This window comes from Hipposideros armiger, unplaced genomic scaffold (genome assembly GCF_001890085.2).
Source record: "Hipposideros armiger isolate ML-2016 unplaced genomic scaffold, ASM189008v1 scaffold_518, whole genome shotgun sequence".
In the NCBI taxonomy this organism is placed as follows: Eukaryota; Metazoa; Chordata; class Mammalia; order Chiroptera; family Hipposideridae; genus Hipposideros; species Hipposideros armiger.
In genome coordinates, this window is record NW_017731868.1 from 23,957 (window position 1) to 46,168 (window position 22,212).

The window sequence follows — 22,212 nt, forward strand, 5'->3', positions numbered from 1 at the left end:
GAACCGGGGCCCTCTGGCATCCCAAGCGAGTTCTTAACCATCGCGCAACTCAGCCGGCCAGGCCAGTTCTTAACCATTGCGCCACTCGGCCGGTCCCCTTTTGTCATTTTTATGTGTACAATTCAGTGGCATTAAGTACACTCACATTGTTGTACAATCGTCACCACTGTATTTCCAGAACTTTTTTATCATCCCAAACACAAACTCTGTACCCATTAAAGAATAACTCCCCATTCCCCTCCTCAACCGTTGGTAACCTCTGTTATGCTTTCTGTCTCTATGAATTTCCTTATTCTAGGTACCTCAAATATGTGGAATCATATAGTATTTCTCCTTTTGTGTCTGGCTTATTTCACTTAGTGTAGTGTTTTCAAGGTTGATCCATGTATTGTAGCTTTTATCAGAATTTCCTTTTTTTAAAGGCTGAATAATAATTACACACACACACATACACCCCCCCCCACATTTTGTTTATTCATCTGTTAATGAACACTTGAGTTATTTCTGCCTTTTGTCTATTGTGAATAATGCTGCATGAGTATTGGTGTACAGATATCTGCTTGAATCCCTGCTTTCCTTTTTTTTTATTTGGGAGGGGGGGTATGTACCTAGGAGTGGTATTACTGGATCATATGGTAATAGTATGTTTAATTTTTTGAAAAACCACCAAACTTTTTCCACAGTGGCTGAATTATTTTACATTCCCTCCAGCAATGTAGGAAGTTCGCAGTTTTTCAACATTTTCACCAACACGAGTTATTTTCTGTTTGATAATATCCATCCTAATGGGTGTGAAGTGGTATCTCATTGTGGTTTTAATTTGCATTTTCCTAATGATATTGAGTATATTTTCATGTGCTTATTGTCCACTTGCATATCTTTGGAGAAATGTCTATTCAAGTACTTTGCCCTTTGAAAAAATTTGGTGGTTTGTTGTTTTTGAGTTATATGAATTTAGGCATGCTTTTTTTAATAAGCAAGGCTAAAATACTATGTCGAAGTAGCCATTTTAGGTTGGATTCTGATTATTGTTTCTGCAACACTTTAATTATGATTTATTACCAAAGAACACTGGAATATTCAAAAGAATTCATGGCATATTAGTTTACTGAAAAGAGCACAGGCTTCGTTGTGAGACTAAGATTAAAATCTGGACTCATTTGGCCAGTGTGATCTTGAGCAAGTTACTTAACTGTCCCTCAAAACAGGTGTTATTTTCATGATTAAAAAGATAATGCATATAAAACACCTACAAGTAAGTATTTAATGAATGGTATCTTTTGCTGCTATTGCTATAATTATTCCTTAGTAAAATATTTAGGCAGAATTTTAATTGAGAGGCAGAGGACTTAACTTGTTTGTGCCTTCTTTTTTTTTTTTTGAAATTTTTTATTGGGGAATGGAGTGTTTTTCCAAGTCATCAGCTCCAAGTCAAGTAGTTGTTTCAATCTAGTTGTGGAGGGCGCAGCTCAACTCCAAATCTAGTCGCCGTTTTCAATCTAGTTGCGCGGGTGGGGTGCGGGGTCACGCAGCCCAACATCTCATGTGGAAGTTGAACCAGCAACCTGGATAAGAGTACGCGCTGTAACCAAGTGAGCCATCCGGCTGCCCACCGGCAGCTCAGTGGCAGCTCAGCTCAAGTCGTTGTCTTCAATCTAGTTGTGGAGGGCGCAGCTCACTGGCCTATGTGGGAATCCGGTAATCTTGTTGTTCAGAGCACGTGCTCTAACCAACTGAGCCACCTGGCCACCCCCTTGGTTGTGGATTCTTAAACACATCTCACCTTAACCTTAAAACTAATCAGCCTGAGCAAGATTTTTTTTTTATAACAGTGTCTTAGTGGAGTATTTGTCTCTTGATCACTAAAAAAAAGAGAGTTGAAAATCCTTAACTTTGCTGTTTTAAATAGCAAAAGAGGCTTTCTACATAGTCATTATGGGATATATCAATTTTAGCTCTCCCTGGCCTGTAATACAGAAAGTTTAGATATTACATATCTGTTTTATAAGTTGGTCAAAGGAAAGGAAATTAACTGCCCCAGATTGTAAAATAATCTTTTGAACCCTGTACCTTTTTTCTCTTCAGAAATGGTTAATCCCTAATATTAGGTTAGTCTTGTATTCATTGTATGTATATTTTGGCTTAAAACACTAGACCAGGGGTCTGCAAACTTGAGATGGAAGAGCTGCCAGGGGTCCGCAAACTGCGGCTCATGAGCCACAGTTTGCCGACCCCTGTATTAGACATAAATATTTTAAGAAAACCATGGGAACTTTGCCGAACTAAATTATAAATTAGCTTCTCCCATGGCATTCTCTAAAGAGTAAAGTACACTGACTAGATTATTACTAATGGAGTTTATGAGTTATATTTAAATTTCTAATTTACTTTAGAGTTTATATATCTGGAACTTTTTCATTTCCTTTGCCAAGAATCTGTTGTTCGAGTCTTAGTTACTTATGCCAGTGGTTTCGGGAAACTACTCAAGCCATATAATGTGTACTGTAGCATTTCTCCAACTCTCTTTTAGCATATTTTTAGGTATTTTTAAATTCAGTATCTAGGTATGTTACTAGTAATAATCTTTAATGAAGGTTACTACAAGTTCATGTTAGTTGGGATTTTTTTGCATTCTTGGTAATAATAAGTTGGATATAAGATTCGGTTTTTATGACAAGGCTGTTTAATGGTTTAATAGAAAATTTTAAATAATGTTACTTTGGTACAATTAATTTTTACTAATTAAGGGTTCTGTATCTTGCTTATGATTGGAAGAATTGATAATGAGATATGTATTTTATTTATTAGGTTGTCTATCAGGAACCTACTAAACCACGCATTTTTTGCTGAGGATACAGGACTGAGGGTGGAGTTAGCAGAGGAAGGTGATTCCTCAAATTCATCCCTGGCTTTAAGACTCTGGGTTGAAGACCCTAAAAAATTGAAAGGCAAGCACAAAGACAATGAAGCTATTGAATTCAGTTTCAATTTAGAAAAAGATACACCTGAGGAAGTAGCTTATGAAATGGTAAGTGAATCCTGCTATTTCCCCTTATAGTATCAGGGTTTATTCCTTTCTCCTTCTTATTTTTTGCTTCTCATTTTCTCCTTTTATTTATTTAAACTGATATTTTGCTATGAAATGTATCTCTATAGCAGGGTATATGAAATTTGTATGTACAGTATAAAGACTGATAAAACACTGCCTTTGTTAAGAAATAGATCGCTAATGCTCCTTTAGAAGCCACCTGTGTGCCCCTCCCAGTTGCATTCCCCTCCCTCATCATCACAGGCAATATCTATTCTGACTTGAGTTACTCATTCCTTTGCTTTTCATTATTGTTTACCTAAGTAATATATTGTTTTGTTTTGAAAACCTGAGTCGCAAGCACACATCTTGCTGCTTACTGAAGTTACTCTTAGGTGAAGATGCCCAGGAGGGGATGAGCTGAACAGAGTCTCTCAGTCGCAGCCTGGCTTCAGCTTCCCTAAGAGTTCACTAGAGCTGCTTCTGGGCAAATCAGTAGGTGAGGCCATGCAGGAGTCCAGGGAAATAAACACACAGCTCGCCATAGTCACGGCACCTGTGGGGCTGTTGTGTGGACCAGAAATGAGTTGTCTGGTAACAGTATGGTTTGACGGGGAGTGGGTCCCTCTGACTTCTCTACTTTTAACCTCCCCATGCATCCCCAAGAGTAGATGACAGTAGATAACTTCTGTGGGGAGGAACGCATGTCCACACCAGATCCAGGCTGCTGCAGTGCTTGGATGGAGGGTGTGCAGGAGCTTTGGCAGTACAAGCTCAAGGTCAGCCAAGTACAGGTCCTCTGAGGCAGGCTCACCTGGGCGTTCTGTCCTCAAGTTAAAGAGAAGGATGGGACAGTGACAATGGGGATCTTGGAGATGAAAGCCTTTGACATGTCTGTCTTTCTAGTCACACTGTTCTAATCTGCAATGATTGCCTTAGCCATCTGGTGCACAACTATCATCCTGGTATTTCCCTTTACTGTCTTCATAGACTCCTGTGCCTCTCTCCTCTATTGAACTTCACATTTCCTAAATCCCATGTCTTCCTCTTTCTCGGATTACCCTTTTCTTTTAGTGGCATCCTTCCTCTTCTAGTTTCTTAACAAAGGGTACATGGGAGGTAAATTCTTTGAGACTTGCATGTATGAAAATGTCTTTCTTCTATCTTCATATTTAATTGATTATTTGGCTGTCTGAAGCATTTTAGGTTGGTGATTTCAAAAAGCTAGAGTCCTTGCTCCATGCTTTTCTACGTTTCAGTATTGATATTGAGAAGTGGAAAGTTCTGTGTTCTGGATCTTTTGCATGTGATCCATTGTTTTTTTCTCTCTAAAAGCTTGTAATGCCTTCCCTTTCTTCTCAGTATTCTCAAGTTTCACAGTGATGTGTCTTGATTTGAGTCTGTTTTCATTTACTGTTTTGGATACTCAGTGGACCCTTCCACTCTGTCAATTCATACCCTTTAGTTGCTGGGAAATTTCTTGAAGTATTTTATTGATGATTTCTTCCCCTCTGTTTTCCCTTTCTGGAACTCCTATTATTTGGATGTTGGACTGTTCCTCCAATGTTTTTATCTTTTCTATTTTCCATCTGATTGTCTTTTAATTTTCCTTTTTGTCAGTATTATCAGCTTTATCTTCTAACCCTTTCATTGAGTTTTTTCATTGCTGCTGTCATGTTTTTAATTTCAAGAGTTCCTTTTTAATTTTTGGTCTATTCCTTTTTTAGATTAAACATCTTATTCTTTGTTTTGTGGATGCAATATTATTGTATCTCTGTGTAACGTTAGCAAAGAGAGTGTTTTTGACAATTTTTTCTTCCAGCATAGTCTCTTTTCTCCAAGTTATTGTTTATTCTTTGTTGGTTTTATGCTCCATCTTCTTGTTAGAGGCTTTTCTCCTATTTCTGCTAATTCTTGGCTGGCTGTTTGCAATTAATAGCGGGAGACTGTATTAGTTTTCTATTGCTGCTTGGAAAATTCTTACAAACTTAGTGTCTTAAAACAGTACCCATTATTATCTCAGTTCTGTGGGTCAGAAATCCTGGTGGACTTTGCTGTATTCTCTGGTTAAGGTCTCACAGGCTAAAATCAAGGTGCTGGCAGCCTGTGCTCTTACCTGGAGGCTCAGGGGAGAATCTGCTTCCGGGCTCATCCAGATTGTTGGCAAAATATAATCCCATGCAGTTGTAAGACTAAGGCCCCCATTTCCTTGCTGGCTGTTTGCCGGGGGTCACATTCAGTTTTCAGAGGCTGCCCTTCAGTCCTTTCACATGCCCCCATTCCATGTTTAAAGTCAGCAATGGCATGTTGAATCCTCCTGGTATCACCAGCTGGTAAAAGGATCACCCAGATAATCTTTCTACCTTAATGTCAACTGTGCATAGCACAGTGATATCTCATCATATTCACAGGTTTGAGGATGAGGATGGGACATCTTTCAGAGGGCAATAATTTTGCCCACCACAGGGACTAACAAGATAAGTGGACAGTTTGATTGCTTCTGTTGGACTTGTTAACTTTGACCTCTACTGTAGGGTATCCTGGTGGGCCATTAATTGGGGAATCCCTGACATCAATATTTGTAGGTCTTTCTTCTTGGATTGGATTCCTTAGAGAAGCATCTTTCAATGTCCTTCCTGGAGGGTAAGGGTCTGATTACTGGCATTCTGGTAGCCAAGTGGGAAAGAGGGCTGGAGGTTTGTGCCTATGGTTTTCAGCATGCATATGGTCATTTAACCTTGTTTTCCACATGGTGGCCATACCCTTAACTGTGCCTAGTGTTCCATAGTCCAGAGATCCTCTCTTTTACCCTCTCCAGAGAACTAAACTTCAGACTTCTTGGGTAGAGAAGAAGCAATCCTCCAAAGGTATAGATTGGAGGGTAGGCTACAGGGACCTAAATATCTAACTGCTTTTCAAAACCCTTCATTTAGTCTTCCTTGTTTTAGTCATCTCTTGACTTTACCCAGTTCTAGAAGTATCTGGTACTGCCAGTTCCTGTACTTTATGAATATTCTTCTGCACAAATGGGACTGATTCTCAGCTTTGTGTAGTATACCTTTTTCAGATCAGTTATTACTTATCTGTTTGTTTTCCATATTTGAAAGAGTCCAAAATGTTGTTGCTGTTCTCTTTCTCTTATTGACCCTGTCCTTCTGGGTTTATAGCTTAAGAATCCATTTACTAAGTTTTTTTTTTTTTGAGCTTTGGAAGAGAGTGAGATTAACTATGTGGACTCCATGTAACATTTTTTTTTAATTGGGGAATTGTGGGGATGGGAACAGCGCTGTGGAATTGGGGGAAGGGGAACAGACAAGTTGCTGTCGTTTTGTTCTTCAGTCTAGTTGTGGAGGACGACGCTTCACTGGCCCAAGTTGGCACCATCATTGCGCTCTTCCTGGGTGAGGCAGATCAGTCGCAGGCTTCTGGATGGCCGCTCATTGTGGCTGCTGGCCGCTCACGCTGGCTGCTCGCTACATACGGTAGCCCATGGCAACCCACTGCCACAGGGGCTGCAGCCTACGCAGTCGCAGGTGACTCATGGCAGCCCCGCTCCAGGTTGAGCCATTGTTCAGCATCTTAGTTGTGGAGGGCAGTTTTACAGGCCCTCATATGTGGGATCCGAACCGGGGCCCTCTGGCATCCCAAGCCAGTTCTTAACCATCGTGCCACTCAGCCGGCGCTCCATGTAACATTTTAATCATTTTTCAACTACCATGAAATTTATCCAAGTCTGCAGATCCCCAAAACATGCTTTAAAAAGCAGATTGTAGGACTGAGAATGATATGCCATGGCATCTGTTCAAGTCTTCTTCTCTGCTACTCACCCCTGTTCCTCTCAGACAAGCCTTTAACTTCTCTTCTGTCACTTTTCCAACACCAAGCAAGCTGTAGTATTCTGCTATGAGCATACTTTCCTCTGCCTAGAGTGTTAATCTCTAACCTTCATCTACACCTTCCTCTATAGCCTGGAAGTTCCTTTTTTTTCTGTTCTAACCCAGGTTAGAGTTTACCTTTCTCTGTGATACTTTCTTCACTTCCTCCAGAGAGGCATGTGCTCCTTTAAGGCTTTTGCAGCAGCTCATTTCTAACTCTTAATTTCATTTTAAGTTAAATTTGTATCCACCCCTCAAATTTGTGTGCTCATATAGGACAAAGGATCAATTTTGTCATTTGCCTTCCTGGAGTCCGTTACTGGGGACATTGTAGGCACCTAAAGTTACTGAATGAGGAAACCTTTTTAATCTTTCACAAAACTTAATGGCAGTCATAAATGACCTGTAATAAGACTGCATGTAATGAAACATCAAGTTGTTTGTTTAAAGCCAGAATTATTTCAACAATGCCTGGTAATAGGATTGTTTTTCTTATGCTGATTAAATGCTCTGACATTTATGTATGTCTGATTAAGAAAGAACAGAGAAACTAACTTATTTAATAGCATTTGGAATTTTGGGACACAAACTAGCTCTACTAATTTAAAAAAAGGCTAAATTCTTACATTTTAAAGATGTAGTTTGCTTATTATGTTTTTGTTTGTAGGTCAAGTCAGGATTCTTCCATGAAAGTGATTCCAAAGCTGTTGCTAAGTCCATTAGAGACCGGGTGACCCTGATAAAAAAGACTAGAGAGAAGAAGCCAACTGGCTGTTTAGAAGAACGTAGGGATTCACAGTGCAAGTTTGTGGGGAATGTTCTTCCTCAGCCCCAGAATAAATGTTTGTTCCCTGCTCCTGCTCAGCACACTGGGGCTGAATGTGAAGAAACTGAACTCGAGCAACATATTCAACAACAACTTCTACTTAGAAAATCACAGCAGCACTGCTTCTCTGTTACAGGTAACACAGTTATAATTCATAAAAGCAAACAAATATGTAATTGTATTCCTTTATCAATTTAAGTAGTTGTTTTGTATTTTTCAGAGCATTCTGTTATCTATCATTTCATCAGCCCTTTTACAAGATCCCTGAACTAGACAAGGCAGTTTGTTTTTCTGTTCCGTTAAGTGACTTGTCCAAGGTACTAGTTGCATAAGGGTTATAACCTGTTTTGTTGTTGTTGGTACCATTTTTTTTTTAGCCGAGCCATCTTGCCACCTGTTGGCAGCTCAGCGGCAACTCAGCTCAGCCTCATGTGGGAATTGAACCGGTGACTCTGTTGCTGAGAACTCACACTCTTGAGCAAGCTCTTAACCAACTGAGCCGCTCGGCTGACCCTGTTGTTACCATTTTTAATGATCTAATCTAAGTCCTTTAACAAAGAAAATTTGGAATTAAAGACATAATTTATTCTTCAAGAAGGAATTTACTAGACTTTAAGACTCTTTTTATTTTAGACTCAAGTATAAAATTAACACAGTTCCTCTTATTTTTCTACTCTAATGCATTCTGTTCTCTAGAAGGACATAATATTTTCATAGTAATAACTAGTTCTATAAAGACAATATTCTAGCCAGGTTCTAGGAGAATGAGGATGAGAATATAACACTTAGATTTTTACCTAACATCAAGTATTGATTAGTTAGGGATATACTTGAAATGGCCAGCAAACGGAGTTAATTTTTTTTTAAAGATTTTTATTGGGGAATTGGGGGGATGGGAACAGTGCTGTAGAATTGGGGGAAGGGGAACAGACAAGTTGATGTCGTTTTGTTCTTCAGTCTAGTTGTGGAGGACGTTGCTTCACTGGCCCAAGTTGGCAGCATCATTGCGCTCTTCCCGGGCGAGGCAGATCAGTCGCCAGCTTCTGGACGGCCACTCACTGCGGCTGCTGGCCGCTCACGCTGGCTGCTGGCTACATACACTAGCCCATGGCAACCCACTGCCACAGGGGCTGCAGCCTACGCCATCGCTGGCGACTCATGACAGCCCAGCTCCAGGTTGAGCTGTTGTTCAGCATCTTAGCTGTAGAGGGCAGTGTCACTGGCCCTCATATGTGGGATCCGAACTGGGGCCCTCTGGCATCCCAAGCCAGTTCTTAACCATCACGCTATTCGGCCGGTCCTGGAGTTAATTTTTATGCAGTTCTTTGTTTTTAGGTTTGCTTTACTAAGAAAATTTTAATTATACTGTAGTGTCAGCATAGAAAGTTTATATGATGGTTTTTGATTAATTCTGCAATTCACATTTTATTTGAAGAAGTCTCAGGTTGTCAGCGTAAAAAGAAAATTAAACACCATTTCCTATGCCATTTGGACCTTATGCTTTGAGTTTTTACCTCTACCTGTTGCTTATTTTTTGTTGTTGTAGGTGACAATTTGTCTGAGGCAGGAGCTGGATCAGTTAAACAGTCAGATATAAGTCAGCCCCGTATAGCCTATTCCTCAGACCAGACGATGGGCTCTCAAATGGTTTCTAACATCTCAGAAACCAAAATAAATGATCCACGGAAAATTTATCCATCCCAGCAGCTAGTAGGATATTACCAGCAGATTTCAGGGGTGAGTGAACTGTTATATTTTTAAGTATATAATCAGTATATTTACTGTAAATGGGAGAATTTATCTTTAATCTTTTTTTTTCTTATTTAACAGTTGCAGAAGCAGCCAAAGCTGACTCAGCCCCAAATTTTGCCTTTGGTTCAAGGTCAGTCCACTGTTTTGCCTGCACAGGTCCTTGGACCTCCAGTTGTCTCACACCCCCAAGTTTCCCCATTAACTGTCCAGAAGTTCTCACAGATAAAGGTAAGATAAATTAATTTAGAGGCTCTACGTTCAGTTAGACATATTTAACACTTCCTAGATTTTCTGACAAGCAAGGGCTCTCTTTCATAAATTTATCATAATTTATATAAAAGTCACTGAAAGCTTAAAGTTGTTTTTGTTTTCCTTCACCTAAGATATTCTTCTTGAGGATGCGCCTAACTTAACATTGTGTAACTGGAATCTTGAGACACTGCTTGTATAGTTGGAAAAGAAACTGAGAAGTCTTTATAAGGATAAAAACATTCATTTAGGGCTTGGATCTCTTAATCTTGGTGTTGATGATTTCTTCTTTGAATTGGACTTTTCCAGCCTGGTTTGAATGTGGAAGGATGTCTTTTATAGTTAATTAGAAATAGTGTTTCATGGCTTCTTATAATTTTTAGCACTTCCATCTAAATTCTTAACTTTTTTTGATTCGTTGTTATTCCTGTAGGAGAAATAAGTGTTTTTGTCTTTTAGACTCTCAAAGTCATCGTTATTCTATTCTGACAATGAGTAGACAGTTTTTGTCAGAGTTTATATATCAAGACTATATCTGGTTCTCTAGGTTATGGACTCTGGACACTTGATTGGGCTTTTCTTTGCCATCACTCCATTTTCTTTCCTCAGCCCCGCCATCTCCTCTGTGTGCCTTCTCACTTTGTGAATGAGATAGTCTGAGCTCCCAGGCATTCTCTGTATGTGATTCAGCTAGCAGCTGGTGCATCTGTTTCTTGTAAGAGATTGGTATATAGTCTGTCACAGTTCATCAACAAACTTTTAATGACTACCATCTCTGGGGATATAAAATAAAATATTGGTCCTTGTGGTCCTTGCCCACAAGGAATGCACCGTTTTGTGGGGGAAAGCATACATATACTTAACAAATGCCTGATGCGTTTAAAATGTGCTGGGGATTGATTTAATCTGATATATTTGACAGTGCCTGGTGTTTGGCTAGTGTTTGTAGGTGATATGGTATATACTTGTAACTGAGCCTCATGTTGTGGTTTGATTTATCTCGAAGACTATAATGCAAAGTGTGTTGAGTGGATGCTTAAATTAACTTAGGTTCAACCACATAAGTATACAAGTATGTGTATTTTAAAATGTGTTCCCAAAATTAAAAAAAGTTTTAAAAATTATTATAAAAGTGTTCTTTACCCATTTAAAAATAAAGCCCATAAAGTTATAAAGGAGACAATGATAATTACCTGTTATCCCTCCAGCTAGAGACAACATATTATTTACATTTTGAGGGTAGAGCCTGTAGATTTGTCTTTTTCTGTGTATACATATGTAATTTTGTTCATCACAAACATCACATACATACTATTTTGTAGCCTGCCCTTTTCACCTAATACAAAGGATGCCAAAAAATGCATACATGTTTTAAGAAAGGAAACTATTAAAATTACACTGATGATAACCACTTTGAGCACCTCTTGTAATTGCAGAAGTCAAAGTGACTTGTATTCATCTTTTGTTATCGGTATATATTGAATATTACAATTTTAATAGTTGTTTCCTTTCTTAAAATGTGTATACACTTTTTGGCACCCTCTGTAGTTTGAATTTTCCATGCACCAGCAGCAGGAACTGCAGCTGACCTTTGCAACAGATGGACAAACTTCAGCCCATCCTATGACTTTAGGCTTCTCAGTTACTGGATTCCCACAACCAGTCTTCTGTGCAGTTTCTCCTCAGACATTGCCTGCTTCACAAATGACTTTGCAGCATCCAAGAGTTGGTTTTTAACTTGAGCCTGGCCTTAGAAATAGGAATCAGGCATTAACGAAATCACCAGATGCCAATCAGACTTCTAGTTTCTTACCGGTTAATCATCCTCAAGCTTTGTCGAATCATTCTTCTGCTTAGTATGTGAGTAGTGCATAGAATACTACTGATACAGCACAGCTCCCTTCTAATTCCATTGCGGGCCATTCAGGGATCCAGCAGCCTTCACAAAAGATACACGCAGTATCCCAGCCATACCCAGTGGTACATCAGCAGTCTATAACTCCAGGTTTTTCAGTGCCTCAAAGCCAGACTGTACGTTGGAAGAAGCCTTGTTTCCAGGCCTGTATTCAGCAGCAGCCATTAATTTTACAACCTAAGATTATGGCATCACCGCAGAAAAATGTTCAGTGGGGACTGTATTCTCTGAGGATCTGAAGCTCGTGCAAGTTGGCAGTAGCTAAAGGGTGATTTTTTTTAAGGGTGATATTGAAAGTGTGTGATTTAGCCCCTGGAACAGCCATCTTGCTCTGTTCAGCATACTTATCCAAGACCACCTGCAGAATCGCAACCTTCCCATTTGAAGGCTGCTGCGCAGCTGCCCTTTGTGATACATCCGTGGGAACAAGATTCTTTCTTTTAAATGTTTTTATTAGTTTCAGGTGTACAAAACAATGCACTAGTTACACTTTTCACTCCTCACAAAGTGACAACCTCCCTCCCCCAATCCACTGCCCCCCACCCTCGATATCATACGTATCTATTACGATTTCATTGACTCCACTCCCCACTCTACTCATCCTGTGATTATATATATATGAAATTATTAAATTACAGTTGACATAATATTATACAACATCAGCTTCAGGTGTACAGTGCAGTGATCAAGCCTCTACAGCATCCATGATGCGGTCTCCCTAAGAAGACATGTACCCATCTGACATCCTAAAAATTATTTACAACGTTATTCATTATACTCCCCAAACTGTCTTTCATATCCCTGTGGCAATATTGTGGTTACTAGTTTATGTTGTTGAATCTCTTCCTCTTCTCCCGCATCCCCACCCCCTCCTATCTAGTAACCATCAGTGTTTCCTCTATATCTCTGAGACTATTTCTGTTTACTGTGTTCATTTATTCAGTTGTTTAGATGTGGGAACGAGCTTCTTAACCATCACAGCCAACTTGCCCAACCCAGACTCCAGCACAGCCTGCTTATTCCCTGCCAACCCAGGAGCACCTCTTTACACTGTACATCCACTGGGATCACAGCCAGCTTATTCTATGCAGACATCTTATCCAGTTCCACCCATGGTATAGTCCCCTTATGCAGCCTCAGCCCAAAGGCAGCCTATTTATTAAGTACAATGTCTCGTTCATTCACCTTTTCCTGACCAGCCAGCACATACAATCCAAGCAGCTTATCCTGTGAAACCATGCCCTTTATTCAGGACAAACTGCTTACACCATCCAGACAACTGAACAGGAAACCTTCATAACCCAGCAAGTATACACAGTAAACCCTCCTAATAGCAAGGAAGTACATATTACAAACTCTGCAGATCAGAAGTTACACTCAATACCACCTCATGTAGCACAGACATCTGAAATACAAGCCTATTTAACAGAACCCCAAGGTAGTAATTCTTCAACACTGGAACACAAGGTATAGCTAACATCAACCTTAGTTACACTGACACATTGTACTAGCCTTTATTTAATGTCCAGCCTTCAGAAACTCCAGCCCAATTAGATGTCAGTTTTGGACACCAGCAGCTATTAGCCCAACTAGCATTACATCGTGGAGACCCGTGGAAGGACAACTTCAACACCCTGGACAGATGTCCTTTATTCAGCAGGTCTCCTCACAGGCCCAGATCCAGCCCCCATACTTCTCTGGACAGCTTTCCCAATCACATCTAACAGTGAGCCAGGTTTCTCATGCCGCTTTCATTTTACATCAGCAGATAACTCATCTCGTAGACAAACACAGAAAAGCCATCAGTTATCTACTCAAGAAGCTCACATACATCAATAGTAGTCTTTATAGCCAAAATGCTGCTTTCCAGCAGCAGGTACCTCATTCACAGGCACCTCAATAATTTCAGCCATTACCAGGTATTCCAAAAGCCATTACAAATATGGTCCAGATTATGCCTCCTTTGCAAGAATAGTTACAACCAATAGCAATGAAATGCCAATATGTAATACAACCTTTCGAGTAGCCTCAAGACCTTCAGGTATTAGACAGCAGTCAAACTTTTCCCCTGCAGAAAAACCAAGCACAGCACCAGCCAGCATGTTTTCAGCAGCATTGTGCTGTCCAGCCACAGTGGCAGCCATCGTCTAACTTAACACATGTTTCTGGGTCATAAGAAACACAATTACAACAGCAGACCATCTATCAAAGCTGTAGGACAGCCCTTCCAAATCAGCCATCTTCTTCTGTTCATCTATCAACATTTAGTATTCCAGTACAGGCTTCCACTCTGCCTTTCAGAGCATTTCTGTGTTACAGATACAGCAGCATTTGCAAAGCCGAGAAATTCCAAAGCTCCTGGGGGAAAATTGTGGATGATTGTGATTTTTCTGTAATGTTCAAGTGTCAGGGAGATAGTAGAAATGACACTCAACTGGGAGTCACAGTCCATTTCTGGCTCTCTTTCTTACTGGATGGCCTTGATTCAAGTTTATTTGATGTTTACTTATCTGTCAAGTGCAGGGATTAGATCAGATGATAAAAGTATTTGAGCACCTACTTGGGATATGTCAGTGAATAAAAAAAATGTCTTCTGTCACTGAGTTTTTGTTGCCTAATTGAGGGAAGACTAAATTATATAATATGGTACAAGGAGATCGGGGAAATGTAGAGCAGGGTAAGGACGAAAAGTGGATTGCAATTTTCAATAAGATGGCCATCAGTGTAGGCCTCATTGAGAAGGTGACATTTGAGCAAACACTTGAAGGTGAGGGAACCCACAGTGTACATTCCAGGCAGAGGGAATATTCAGTGCCAAGGCACTTAGGGGGAGGAGTGTATCTGGAATGTTTGAAGAATAACAAGGAGGCCAGTGTAGTTGTTAGTGCTAAAGAGTTAGGAGCCTATCTTATTGTTCTACGTTTATAATAAAGCATTTGCCTTTATGAGAGGATAGTAATGATCACTATTGAGTGATTCCTAGGTGCCAAATGTTGTTCTGTAGCAGCTTGACGTGGACTATCCTTACAACAACCCTATGAATAGTAGCTGTCATTACTTGCATTTTAGAGGTGAGGGAACTGAGGTTCAGAGAGGGTAACTTTCCTGGTGTCATACAGGAAGGTCAGGATTTGAACCCAGACTACCTGGCTGCAGAGGCTGTGTTCATAATCATCACTCCATCCAGCCTCTTTATAAGATATTCTCCTTGCCAGAATTGGAGAAAAAGGGCATGATGACTTCAGTGAGATTTATTTAACTTGGGATTGATTGAATTAATTAATGAACTGAGAATCTAGTTTATTCTTATTTTTGCTCTTCTATTCTGCTTTAGATCCTCTGAAGTCCCTGAATTTATTGAGTTTTGCTAATAAAATGCTTTGAGGTTCTTAGATAAAAAGTGTGCTGTACTGTAAGAGTTTTCTAATGATGATATATTACTGTTTTAAACAGCTATTACCTCGAGTAGTGTATATTTTATAAAACTCCCTCTTTATCAAGGGCATAAATTGTAATGAATTCTGATGTGTGCATGCTGACTCCTAACAGGAATGATCAGGAGCTAAAAAAGATCATTGTAGCTGAACTTTCTTCAGACAAAGCATGCTATTCCAGAATTTATTTCTTTAGAAAAAAGTTCTTCGCAAAGGGTTTTGGTTTGGAATGTTCATTTCTGTGTGCATGTGTTGTATACTTTCCTTACATAATTAAAATAAAATATCCCCAACATCTTATTAAGAAAAATTTCAAAGGTACAGAAAAGTTGAAAAAATTGTAGACTGGATACTCATATACCTACCAACTAGATTCTCCAGTTAACTTGCTGTATTTGTTCTATCTCTCTGTATGCATTTATCAATCCATCTTATTTTTCTGGTATATTTTAAAATGAAAGTTGCTGACATCAGCATACTTATCCCTAACTACTGCAACATGCATGCCATTGACTAGAACTCAGTATTTGTTTATATTTTTTAGTTTACATTTATGTGCAGTAAAATGCACAGATCATAATTCAGTGAGTTTTGACAAATGCTTACACATGTGTAACCCAAATCATTATCAAAATATAGGACAGATGTTGGCAAACCTTTTCTGTAAAGGTCTAGATAGTAACTATTTTAGGCTTTGTGTGCTATTGAGTCTTTGTTGCAGTGACTCAACTCTGCTATCGAGCACACAAAAACAGCCATAGACAATATGTGAAAGAATGAGCATGGCTGTGTTTCAATACAACTTTATTCACAAAAACAGGTGGTGCACCAGATTTGGCCTGCATGCTGTGGCTCGCCCACCTGGTATAGAAGAATCCTGCCATTACTGCGGAAAGTTCCTTTATGCCCCTTCCCAGTGAGACCCACCACATCCCCCCAGAGCCAACCACTGTTGATTCTTTTCATCATAGATTAGTTTAACCTGTTTGAGACCTTCATTTAAATGGAATCATACCATATGTACTTTTGTGTAAGGCATCTCTCACTCAACATGTTTTTGAGAATGATCCATGTTATATGTATCAGTAGTTTGTTGTTTTCACTTTTTTTATTGCAGAGTAATATTCCATTGTATGAATATTACTAAATTTGTTTATCTGTTTTACTATTCATGAATACCTGAGTAGTTTCTAGTTTTTGACTATTATGAATAAAACTGCTATGAACATTCTTATATAAGTATTTTTGTTAATGTATGTTTTCATTTCTCCTGGATAATACCTAGGAGTAGACTTGCTGGGTCATTAGATAGGTATTTGTTTAACTTTTTTTTTCTTTTAATTATTTATTATGAAATACACATTTTTTTTAGCTGAGCCATCCTGCTACCTGTTGGCAGCTCAGCGGCAACTCAGCTTGGGCCGGGCATCGAACCACTGTTGCTCAGAGCTCAAACCCTTGAGCGAGCTCTTAACCAACTGAGCCACTCGGCTGGCCCTTGAAATACACATTTTTTTTAGAATTTCAGATGTACAACACAGTACAATAGTTATACTTTTTACCCCTCAAAGTGACAACCCCCCTTCCCCAATCCGCCGTCCCACTTCCCCCCAATATCATACATATCTATTACAATTCCCTTGACTCCACTCCCGCACTATACTCCATGTCTCATGATAATATATATATATCTATTCACTGATAGTTGACATACAATATTATACAACATCAGCTTCAGGTGTACAGTGCAGTGATCAAGCCTCTTCCCCATCCATGATGCGATCTCCCTAGCAAGACGTGACCACCTGACACCCTACAAAATATTTACAACATTATTAATTATATTCCTCGAACTGTCTTTCATGTCCCTGTGGCAATATTGTAGTTAGGTATTTATGCTGTCTAACCCCTTCCCCTTCTCCCTCATCCCCACCCCATCCCAATTAGCAGCCATCAGTTGTTCCTCTATATCTCTGAGACCACTTCTGTTTACTTTGCTCATTCATTCAGTTTTTTAGATTCCACATATAAGTGAAATCATATGGTATTTTTCTTTCTCCAACTGACTTATTTCACTTAACATAATGTTCTCTAAGTCCATCCATATCGTCCCAAATGGTACGATTTCATTCTTCTTTATAGCAGAGTAATACTCCATTGTATAAATGTACCACAGTTTAACTTTTAAAGAAATTGCCAGTTTTTCAAATCGGCTGCACCATCTCGTACACTAATACCGGCAATATATAAGAGTTCCACACCCTCACCAACATTAATTTTAGCTATTCTGGTAGGTGTGTAGTGGTATCTCATTGTGGTTTTAATTTGCGTTTTCCTCATGGCTATGATGTTGAGTACCTTTTTGTATATTTATTCGTCTTTCTATATCTTTCTTTGTGAAGTGTCTGTTCAAGGAGTTTGCCCATTTTATTGCACTTGTTTTTCCTATTATTATTGACTTATGGGAGGTTTTCTATATTCTGTATGATACTAGTCCTTTGTTAAATACATGCTTTACACATATATTCTCCAGTCTTTGGGTTGCCCATTCATTTTTGTAATGGTTTCATTTGATGAATCAAAGTATTTAATCTTGATGAAATCTAATTCATCAAAGTTTTCCATTTTGTGTGGCTTCAGAAACCTTTGCCTCCACCCACATTACAAAGATACTCTCCTGTTTTATGGTTTTAGGTTTCTGTTCAGGTCTATAGTCCATATTGAATTTGAATTAATTTTTATAAATAGCATGAAGTAGAGGATCAAAGTCCATTTTTTTTAACCCATGTGAATATCTCATTGTTTGAGCTCCATTTATTGAAAATATTTTCTTTTCTCATCAGATTGTTTTGGCACCTTTGACAAAAGTAAAATAACCAATGTGAATCTGTTTCTGGTCTGTATATTGTTTTGCACTGATCTCTTTGTCCATCCATAAACCTTACTGTAGCTTTATAGTATGTCTTGAGGTTAGGAGTTCAAATCTTTCTACTTTGTTTTGCTTTTTCAAGATTTCTTGGGATATTCTAGGTCCTTTGCATTTCCATATAAATCTTAGAATCACATGGGCAATTTCTATAAAACAATGGCTGATGGAATTTTAATAGGGATTGTATCAAATCTGTAAATTAATTGGGGGGGAGAAATGACATAATAATATTGAATCTTACAACTGAGGAACATGGCGTATCTCTCTTAATTGATATCTTCTTTAATTTCTCAGCAATATTTTGTAGTATGGAGGTTATTTTTTTTATAGATTTTATTGGGGAAGGGGAACAGTGTTGGGGAATTGGGGAAGGGAAACAGCCACGTTGTCCTTCTATCTTAGTTGTGGAGGGCGCAGCTAGCTCAGCTCCAAGTCCAGTCGACATCCGGCCACCCGTTCGCAGCTCGTGGCCACTCAGCTCAAGGTACCATGTTCAATCCTAGTTGTGGGTGGGTGGGCATTGCCCACTATCCCATGTGGGAGTTGAAGTGGAAACCTTGTTGCTAAGAGTGCACGCTCTAACCACTGAGCCATTCAGGCGCCCGTCGGCAGCTCAGGGCAGCTCAGCTCAAGGTACCGTGTGGCAGCCTTGTTGTTAGGAGCACGTGCTCTTACCAGCTGAGGCATCCTGCCACCTGTTGGCAGCTCAGCAGCCCACTGGCCCATGTAGGAATCTAACCGGTGACCCTGTTGCTCAGAGCTTGCGCTCTTAACCAACTGAGCCACTTGGCCGGCCTAGTATGGAGGTTTTGGCACATATTTTTTGAGTGTGTATGGGTTCACATTTTTGGGTAAACGTATTCCTGGATATTTTATGCTTTGAACAACACTATAAATGGAATTGCTTTTCAAATTACATTTGCCAATTGTTTGCTGTTTGTAGATAAAATAAAATTGTTTTTGTATATGATTCTTGTATCCTGTTACTTTATTAAGTTCATTTTATTTTCATTATTTTTTTTATTCTTTTGGATTTTCCATGTAAATAATTATGTAATCTGCAAATAGATAGAGTTTTACGTATTCCTTTCCAATGTTTATGCTTCTTATTTTTCTTTTCACCTTTTTGCACTGAGCACAACCTCCAATACAATATTAAATAGTAAAGAAGATACTGGACATTTTGTCTTATTTCTGATACTGGAGAACATGCTCAATATTTCACAATTAAGTATGCTGTTAGGTGTAAGATTTTCTAGATACCCTTTAACAGATGTGCAATTTCCCTTTATTCCTAATTTGCTAAGAATATTTTATTTTGAGTGGATATTGAATTTTGTCAAATGCTTTTTCTGCATCTATTGAAATGGTGATATTCTGAAATATGAATAATATGCCTAGATTTACATATATACCATTTTACTATTTTTTTCTTTGCCCCTCCGTTTTTTTTTAAAGATTTTATTGGGGAATTGGGGGAGGGGAACAGCGTTGGGGAATCAGGGAAGCGGAACAGACAAGTTGCTGTCCTTTTGTTCTTCTATCTAGTTGTGGAGGACGTCGCTTCACTGGCTCATGTTGGTATTATCATTGCGCTCTTCCTAGGTGAGGTAGATGGGTCGCCGGTCACTGGACGGCTGCTCACAACGGCTCTTGGCAGCTCACACCGCTTGCCGCCGCTCACGGTAGCTTATGGGAGCCCACTGCAGCCTATGCTGATGACGTTGTCGGTGACTCAATGGCAGCCCAGCTCCAGGTTGAGTTGTTGTTCAGCATCTTAGCTGTAGAGGGCAGTGTCACTGGCCCTCATATGTGGGATCCAAACCAGAGGCTCTGGCGTCCCAAGTCAGCTCTTAACCAACGTGCCACTTAGCCCGCCCTTTCTGGACTATTTTTAAAAATTCATTCATGTGTCTAATCCGTCTGTTAATTACAAACAGTGGTGACTGTGGCTGTATAGAAAGTCTTAACATTAGATGAAGTGATTCCTCCCACTGTCTTCTTTTTAAAAAGATGATGTATTACAGAATTGTACACTTGAAACTTATGTAACTTTATTAACCATTGTCACCCCAATAAACTTTAACAAAAATATTATTTTAGCTATTTTAGGACTTCTACCTTTCCGTATCAATTTTAGAATAAGCTTGTCTATAGCAAGTCTTACTGGGAGTTTGATAGGAATTGCATTAATTCTATATATATAAAAGGGAGAATGGACATCTTTAATCTTTACTAAGTTGAGTCTTCCAGCATATGAACACGATGCAACTCTCCACTTATTTAGGTCTTCAATGATTGCTTTTATTAGTCAAGTTTATCCCTAAGTATTTAATTTTATTTGGAGGGATTGTAAAATGGTATTTTTTTGAGTTTCTACATGTTCATAGAAATGCAATTGATTTGTGTGTGTATCTATGCATCTTGTATCCTGTGACCTTGCTGAACTTATTATTAGTTCTAGGATTTTTTTTTATAGAATCCTTGGGACTTTTTTTTTGTAGACCATCATGTAATCTCTAAAATAGAAGCAGTTTAATCTCTTTCTAATCTATATGCCATTTGGTTCTTATTTCCCTTTTATTGTGCTGGCTAGAGTTTTGCGTACTGTGTAGAATAAGAGTGGTGAGAATGAATATCCTTACCTTGTTCCCAGACTTAGGGCAAAAGCATTAAGTTTTTAACAATTAGGTATGATATAAGCTGTGGATTTTTATACATGCTCTTTATCAAGTTGAGGTAGTGCCCAACTATTCCTGTCTCCCTGAGAAAATGCCTTTTCTGCATTAATTAGTATGATTATATGATTTTCATTTCAACTATTGATATAGTGGATTACATTGATTTTGAATGTTGAAACAGCCTTACATCTTTGGAATAAACCCATTTGGTCATATCATATAATATAATTCTTTTTAAACATTGTTGGAATCAATTTACTAAATTTTGTTACAGATTTTTTGAATTTTAAGTTCATGAGAGATAACTAGTCTGTAATTCAGTTCTTCTATATCTTAGCTAGTTTTCTGTCTAGACGTTCTACCAATTGCTGAGAGTAGGGTGTTGAAGTTCTTAATTATCATTGTGGATTTATATATTTCTGCTTTTAGGTAAGTGATTTTTTTCTCTTTTTTTAAAAAAGATTTTATTGGGGAATTGGGGGAGGGGAACAGCATTGGGGAATCAGGGAAGGGGAACAGACAAGTTGCTTTCCTTTTTGTTCTTCAGTCTAGTTGTGGAGGACATCGCTTCACTGGCCCATGTTGATATTATCATAGTACTCTTCCCGGGTGAGGCAGTTGGTCGCTGGCTGTATATTGTGCTGTATAGTTAGTGGTTGCTCTAGGTATAACTTATCACATGCTACTGGTATGGACATGTTACCGTTTCAAGTTAAGTATTGAAACTTTACTTCCATTTAGATCCTTTTACCCTTTCCACTTTTAAAATACTTCTCAAGTATTTCCTCTACAAATGTTATGCACCACTCTAGATGTTATAAAATTTGCTTTAACAATTGAATATGATTTTAGAAATTTATAAGGAGAATAGTCTACTATATTTTACCCTGATTTTTGCCGACTGCATTGTTTTTCATTCCTTTCTAAAATTCCACACCTCCTTGTATTATTTCTTTTCTCTTTAGAAAGCTTCCTTTAGTCATTATTTAAGGATAAATTTGAAATAACAAATTCTTCTAGTTTTCTTATGTCTGAGTATATCTTTTCCCCCCTTCATTTCCAAATACGTATTTTGATGGATGTAGAATTCATGGTTAGCAGTTATTTTCTTTCAGCACTTGAAAAAGTTTTGCCACTTCCTTCTGGCCTCCATGTTTTCAGATAATAAATTTGCTGTCATTCAAATTGGTGTTCCCCTATCAGTAATGTGGAGTTACTTCTTAGTTGCCATTAAAATTTAGTTTTCAGAAGTTTAATTATGATGTATCTTGCCATGGATCTCTTTGGGTTTATTCTGTTTGAAGTTTGCGTAGCTTTATGAATCTGTTTTATGTCTTTAGCTGAATTCGGGGAGTTTTCATCCATTTCTTTGCATATTTTTTTCTGCTTGACATTATTTCTTTTCGTGTTTTTTAAAAATTATTTTTATTGGGAAATTGGGGGATGGGAACAGTGCTGGGGAATTGGGGGAAGGAGAACAGACAAGTTGCTGTCGTTTTGTTCTTCAGTCTAGTTGTGGAGGA

General features: G+C 38.7%; 1 protein-coding gene across 3 annotated transcripts in view; it reads left to right on the plus strand.

Moving 5' to 3' along the window:
• Positions 1–22,212, plus strand: part of LOC109396381 (constitutive coactivator of PPAR-gamma-like protein 2) — a 226,141-nt gene that overhangs the window by 20,614 nt on the left and 183,315 nt on the right. For all 3 annotated transcript variants that reach the window (XM_019668137.1, XM_019668138.1, XM_019668140.1), the window contains exons 6-9: positions 2,809–3,028; positions 7,571–7,865; positions 9,276–9,466; positions 9,560–9,709. In XM_019668137.1, coding sequence (XP_019523682.1) covers positions 2,809–3,028; positions 7,571–7,865; positions 9,276–9,466; positions 9,560–9,709 — 856 coding nt within the window. The remainder of the gene's footprint in view (positions 1–2,808; positions 3,029–7,570; positions 7,866–9,275; positions 9,467–9,559; positions 9,710–22,212) is intronic.